Below are 7,650 nucleotides of genomic sequence, written 5' to 3'. Positions count from 1 at the left end.
AATACCTTATTCCCATCCTAAAGGTTAAACTCACCTTCTTTCAGTATGGTACTCTTATTTTCCTTGTGTGGCCTTTGATTATACAATGCGTAATGCCAGTGATGACACTCATATGGAGACCTTATAATAACCAATGTATAAACATGTTAGCAATCTACCAAGAAGGAAAAGTATTTCAAATAAATATACAGTATACATACCCACTTCACAGGTATAGCAGGTGATACAGGATCCCAACACCATTATTTCTGTGTGATGTTATTGTTGTTGTTGTTCAGTAACCCCAGTCTATCTGGTAAAGCAGACCCATCAACCACAGGCAAGCAACTGCCCCTGCAGGGCCATCATGTGCAGTGAACTGATGTTCCTTTGCAGTGGACAATGTCTTGCCTCAGCAAAACATGGGCAAGAGAATATAGGTTTGGTTCCCGGTTGGACACTGCATTTGCATCTCTCCATTCAATTAAGCGGGACACCTGCGAGGCTCATCACCCTGTTATTTGGCTACATAGTTACCACTTAGCGTTGTAAATGGTTTCCTGAGTTACAGGAAACCACTAGGTTTGTCACTCAGTGCAGAGACACCTTAAGTGTAAGAAGAGTACAGTCGAGCTGCATAAAATGTGTGTTTCTAATTCACGGTTTTCTAATCCACAGCATGGTCCCGCTCAGAGCCAAAAGTAGCATAAACTGTGGTTATATGCTTAAGGTGCGGTCTTTCAGCGCCAAAGTGATGCACTTCCAGTGAGATTTCCGTGGCACGCGTCAGTTCCGCAAACCACAGCCATTCACAGGCAAGCATGACAAGCAATGACAAGCCAATCATAACCCTTACCTGGTGGCAAGTGCGCATACTACTTCCATCAGTTCAGTCCATTGTTTATTCCTGCACCACCACACTCACTTCATGCTGAAAGGCACTAGTTTGCCTCAAGCCTGGGAACCCCCACCCCCAACCCCTTCCACTTACGCATTGTCGTCGGTCGGAGTCAAGACCCTTTAATATTGTTTATTTAATGTTTAATATTCTATATTCCCAGTAAGGCATGCACTGAATAATTACTTGAGTTATGTGCTAGTGTTCGCTGGTGACTAGTTGGGTGCAGGTAGGGTAATATGTGGCAACTTGGCTGACAGGCCAGAACCATAAGTAATTTTTCCCGTAAGTTATGTTATTTATAAACCACGGAATTTCTAATGCACGACAGTGTCCCAGAACATACTGCCACTAGATAACTTGACTGTAATAAAAAGTGACGGAAAGGATGGGAGAAATAAGAAAAGAGGAAAGCAGACACAGAAAAGGAATGATAAAGGTGAAGGAAGAAGTAGCCAGCACTACATCAAGTGAGTGGATGATGGTCGTCACCACCTACCACAAGGAAGAAAGAGTAATATGATGCAGTACTATCCAAACAATCAAACAACTCTATTCACATGAAGCATTTATTTGAAAACTTGATAAGTGACCACAATACTTGGAGCTACCAAAGCCAGGGCTGGTGGGGGAAGGAACATAGGGAGGGGGAGACATCCCAGTAGGGAAGGAGGGGGGAAGAGAAACACTCTGAATCCCTCCAGTACTAACCTATATTCTCTATTATCTCTCTTTTAATGTTTCCCTCTCCCTTGACTCCATCCACCCGATGCCAAGGCTGAACTCAGAAAAAATAAAATTAAAAAGAAAAGAGAACCGAGGATAACAACTGTTGGCCAGAGAGAATAAATCTAGGAAATAGGTGCTAAGGCATTATATAATATTGTATCCATCCTGGCAGAGGTGAGAGACAAAAGGAGGAGGGATTGGGTAGGCTTTAGGAAGGCAAGGAGCGAAACCAAGTGAGAGCTAAAATGATGCATTCAGGTGAAACTACGATGAGAATTTATCCTTATATCTGCTGGTCCCCTCCCTTTCACCCTCACCCTGACCTCCCTGGTATGACCTGTGAGGGATGGTGGGAGGAAAGGGGAGGAAGGAGCTAAATCTTGTCGCTTGCATAAAATTCGCGCTCGGAGTTCGCACATCTGAGAGAACAGAAATCAATGGGGTAGGAAGAAAAAATTATTTGCTATCTTACATTCAATATGCCCATAATTGGATGTCTTCTTCTTTTGTAAGCCACAATTAAACTGATGTTTCTATCTATTGGAGAGGATCAAATGGCTGGCTTCTATTACTGAGATATGAAAAGATGAAATCAAGATACTCCAGAGGGCCTCCTATCCTTCCCAAGACATCATGTACAAGTATTATTCTTCACCTACGGTACACAGCATCTTCAGCAGCATGGAGATATTCATAGGAAACTGTAGTGAGTCGTACTAGGATGAACCCCGCCATGTCATAAAAGGGGTCAGTGGTGGAGGGGAGGACCTTAAAACTAATGAGAAAAAAAAAAAAAAAAAAATCAGGGTTCGTGCACCTTTGCTCTGTGTGATCAGTTATGAACACCTCTCACAATCTTTTCTTATTATACAAGAATCAGAAACTGTAGCTGGACCTACGGATTTTGTCTCTGTTACAGCTGGGTGAAACACTTAAGAATTCCATTGAGCAAGAGTTTGACGGACACTTAAGAATTGATCTCTTGCTCGTGGTGTTGACAAAGTTGCATCTTCTGACTAGATCCACTGACAACCAACGTCACTAACTGCTGCAAATATCGACTTTTGATGGAGCTTTCTCTTTCATGGTCAAAACCTCAACTAACAAGGAGTTTGATATAACTATTTGTATATACTCTTATGGCTTTATATACTGTATTTATGAAAGGGGTTGGGGTCTCAAGCTTTCCATTAATATAAATAGAATTGGACATTTGTGAACATGGAGACCTCACATCCAATCAAAAATCTCCCAAATCAAAGAGGAGTATCTCAATGAGCATCTGAGAGAGAGGAGACAGTGGTGGTCGTGGTGGCAGTTTTACAAGGTTGGTAGAGAAGGCAGGCTGGCTAGCAGAGGCGGCGGCAGTTGCGGTGGTGGCAGCAGGAGGAAGAGGAGGGCAGGGAGGAATGACTACATCTTTGCTCTTTCTTCAGTCCTTCCCATTGTCCTCCTCAGTACTCTTCATACACCTCTTCCTCTTCCTTCACCTCTCCATCCTCGCCTACTTTTGTCCTTCTGACGATCCTGAGGGGAGAGAAAAAATTATATCAGCTACATGGGCTGACAAAAAAGTGAATATGCTACCTCAAAGTTTAAAGATTATGTTATCCTAGCTACCTAATTCATATTTCAGCTTTCACAGCTATATCTACTTCAAAGGTGTGTGACTGTGCTTGAACTGACATTGTTTTCACATTTTTCTACTGATCATATCAACTTATACTAATTTTCAACTAGCTATCTGCAAACTACCAAAAATGTTCACAGACTTATACTGTGTTTAGTGTTCTGTGATCTACAAATTTTGTTTGGTGAATGCATATTACACACTCAATCAAGCCATGCAGTTAATACACAGTCCATCCATGAGAGGAGTGGAACTTCAAAATTATTTTTTCACTTGGAGTGTCCTTCATTTACTTTTTTTTTATCAGTCGTAAGTACTGTAATTTATTTTCTTCAGCTATACACATACATACATTTAACAGTACCACAATAAAATGGTGGCACATACAATCTTTGACTTTTTTCCTTTTTTTCTATTACCTTTGTCAATATCATTCGTGTTTTGGCACCATACTGTATATTCTTTCAAATACAAACAGCAAATCAGAGAACAACAGACAAGCAACTCCCTACATGCGGCTACAAACACCTATAACATACTTGTAGACACATACAGTCTATATGTAGTGACTAAAAAATGCATGAAAGGATCCAGTAGGAGGGTAGAAGGGTCAACTGTAGACCTACTGTGCTACATTACCTGGTGGTTGTGGTGGAGGTTAGAGAAGGGGGTGGGTGGTCATACCTTGTGACGTGGGTGGTGGAGGTGGAGGTGGTGAAAGGGTCACTACCATCAATCTCCATCAAACTCCTCAACTCTTCCTCTCCTACGCCTACAGAGAGTGGGGAGAGGGAGAGGAATGCAAGGATGACTACATGGCAGGATGTGAGAGGTGAGAGGGCCTGGGCTTTGAGAGACCTGAGTGGGGCTTGTTGGTGTGGGGGTTCCATTGGAAATAATACAACTACTGGATGAATATATATATATATATGCTGTATATATATATATAGTCTAGATAATAAAATACAGTACAGCAATACTGTATATGCAAAGTAGTGTAATATCTGTTAACAATTATAAATTATGGAGGCATGACCAAAGAAAGCTATGTTCATCCAAAAGGCATTTTTCCAAGGAATAGTTACATCCATGGGAAGTACAGCATACTGTACTAGCAATTAATTCAGGGATTTCAAGGGCAATGCAGTAGGTGTCTAACATACTATAAAAACACCAATGACAATAGTAGACAAAAGACAAAAAAGGGGAGGTTAATGCAAAAGTTTGTAAAAATCGCCTTAAAATTGCATGACAGACCTATATACTCCTTCACCGAGGAAATCTAAACTGTAAGACCAGTGGTAAAAAACTCTGAAGTTATTCAGTCTGATGCTGACTATACAAGGACTACAGATGAAGTGAAGCCACCTAACCAAATAAGCTTCAGTAAGTAGTCTCTATTTGCAGAGTAAGCAACACACTGACCCTACACAGTCTGAAGACAATATCAGGTCTATTAACTTAGCTCTGAATACAAGAAAAGTATAACAACTGGAAATACATTATTGGGAACTACAGATAAAATTACACACCACTGAGCATATACAAAGCAGGTGTACGGCAAAAATCTGGCAAAGTTGCTACTGAGGAAGATATTACACTTTGGTGCTCTTTGAAATAAAACTGCAAAAAAACATATTGGTGGCTAATCCATGCAACAGCCAGGGATAACTTCATTACAAATTTTACCAGTTTGTCTCTACCACAACAAGTCTCATATTTCAGACTGAGGTACATCAGAATTCAAATGGCAATTCTGAGCAGCTGTCTAAAATAGCCAATAAGCGACGAGTAAGAGATGACTGTGCCTCTCATCACAGGGTGCTTTAACGAGTGCTGCCTTAATTTTCAGATGAACCAATTTCAACTGTATATTTGCTTGGACAAAGGTTTTACAAATTTTTTACCGGAATCGCTGATCATTCTTGAGGTTGCATTTTCCTACCTGGGAACCATAACATAAAAACATCTACACTACAAAATCATTCAAGAGGTGTTGTGTGCAGAGCTGTGTATTATGTACCTCAAGCTGGCAGTGAAATAATGAAAATAATAAAAATAAAAATGTTCCAAGTTAAATTAAGATGAATGAAGCCTGTGGATGTATGTTTTGTAAAGGAAGCAGAACCATGGCAAGAGTCTGAAGTGTGGGTTACTGATGCATAATGTCCCAGTGATATGAAGGGCCATATTCCAAGTGGCTTTGGATTTTTTTTTTTTTTTTGTCAAACTCTGGGCAAAAGCTTCAAGGCCTATCCTCAAGGCGCAGTAATCCTCCTACACACCTCCACATGTCACCAATTCAGCGCTAACACCCACCATCCATACTGAATAAATGCTTGGGCTGTCTCATACAGGACTGTTGTACTGGTATTTGTGGGGATAAAAAATTATGTTATACCTCTTCCATAGCAATTTATTTTGCATATTACACCTTTAACTTTCTCTTGTATATTATTTATATCATATTACTATCAACACACTTTGCATTAATAACATACAAGAGGATAATAAGATGTAATGTTCTCAATAAACCACTCAGAAACAGGTGTTATGATACTTCCAAAGCCACCTACAAAACAACACTACAATCAATAGAACACTATACTGTTTTCACAATTTACACTTCCAACGATGGATCTACCCCTCAATGATGGCATGCAGTATTGGCAAGGATTTAGCATTGAGGAGGAAGGCAGGACATGGAAGCTATAAAGAGTGAGTGAGGTAAAAGGAGGTGGTGAAGGTATTGTGAAAAAGAAACACTGAATTACACTTAAGAGCAAAAATACTGTACCTACATGGGCTACCTACATAATACAGAATGATGAAAATCCATACAGGAAACATAACAAGTCCAGTGGAGCGTAAGGCTGGTGATGGGGATATACGTACGAGAGATTCATGTAATGCAATTGAAGTCTGGGGTTAAAATGAAAGCTTTCCAAGGATAGTCATGAATGACAACACAGGTAAGACACCAGGTGGAATGGAGTCAGATGGGGATTTGCCCAGAACAGGAACCATTTTAGGGTAATCTACCGCAGCTCTATGTCATTCCCTTACTCATTCGCTCTTGCATCACTTGCACCACAGTTGTTGTCATCATATGCCCTCCAGATAACCACACAGCAATGTTGTCACACATCATCTAAAACTTCACTACATGCACCTTACAAACATTCACAACAAAATCAGTTTTTTTTTTTTTTTTTTCCAATGACAAACTTTAAAAAAAAAAAATACTGTATATATATATATATATATATATATATATATATATATATATATGTATATATATATATAAATACTGTATATATATATATATATATAATATTATAATATATATATATATATATATATATTTTATATATATATATATATATATATATATATACAGTATATATATATATATATATATAAAACTTAAAAGATAAATTACAGAGTAAAAGCCAAACTCCTACCATGCACTTCAATCTACAATTTGAGTGGCGTAGTATCTGGAGAAAATAAAAGTACTGGTAAGAGATCCGGCATCATGCTAATCTTTCCCAGCCACTGCTTCACTCCAACATCAATACAAGTCAAGTAAGCACTGAGAAAGTATAACAAATAAATCTGTACAACAGTAAACAAAACCATAATACTGTATAACTAACACAAATAAAAATCGACATAAAGACGTCAAACAAAACCATAATACAAACAATAAATACAAAATGGTGGCACTAAAGAGTCATCTAGTATAGGTCATTAAAGTACCAGCAGAAGTAAAACACTGGAACGTGGATTTAAATTAAATCAACAGAATCTAAAGAGCTGCCACTCCGTGCAAACACTCAATAAACTGTAAATCAAGGGGGAAAAAATGAGTGACGGACGAGTAGGATTATAACTTGCACTAATTTTGGAAACTTGACATTCTCGTTAAAAGATGGTTCTGGAGTGAAGTCTCTGGAACAATAAATAAAATAAATGTACTGTACAGAATTTTTACAAGCTGTTGAAGTTCATACTGTATCCTGGAATAATAAATTTCATGTGCTGCACAACTTATTTACATGCTGCAGTACATATCTGGGAATAATAAATATTACTAAATGTACTGTACAGATGACTTACACGCAGTTTAAGTTCATATTTAAAGATTATGACTTACAAAATCATATACAGGTATCAGAAAATTGTCACTTCAATTTCTCTTGAGAGCAAAATTTTACTAAATATTCTACTGGGAATTTAAGTACAACTGCAGATGTACCTTCCCACATCCAGATAAGTTTCATGTCAGTTAATCTGACACAAGCTGGTAACCTTTCTACCCCAGGAAGCCCAACACCATGTTAGTAAACCAAAATGACAGCATCGGTTCGCCCATCACCAAAACATAGTAGAAATGATTGCCCTTGCCAGC

The 7,650-nt window shown here is 38.7% G+C and overlaps 1 protein-coding gene across 1 annotated transcript in view; it reads right to left on the bottom strand.

Annotated features, from left to right (window-relative positions):
- Positions 1 to 1,432: 1,432 nt before the first annotated feature.
- The window catches only part of LOC145414397 (uncharacterized), a 321,717-nt gene continuing 315,499 nt past the window's right edge, over positions 1,433 to 7,650 (bottom strand). The window contains exons 39-40 of the mRNA XM_080283937.1: positions 3,921 to 4,008; positions 1,433 to 3,133 (exon numbers count right to left, since the gene is read on the bottom strand). Of these exons, the coding sequence (XP_080140063.1) occupies positions 3,061 to 3,133; positions 3,921 to 4,008 (161 nt within the window). The 3' untranslated portion in view covers positions 1,433 to 3,060. The remainder of the gene's footprint in view (positions 3,134 to 3,920; positions 4,009 to 7,650) is intronic.

Source organism: Coenobita brevimanus, chromosome 13 (genome assembly GCF_032717465.1).
Source record: "Coenobita brevimanus isolate Jiangsu-jjx chromosome 13, ASM3271746v2, whole genome shotgun sequence".
NCBI lineage: Eukaryota > Metazoa > Arthropoda > Malacostraca > Decapoda > Coenobitidae > Coenobita > Coenobita brevimanus.
The sequence above is the reverse complement of the archived record's forward strand: the minus strand, read 5'-3'. Positions and strand labels throughout refer to the sequence as shown.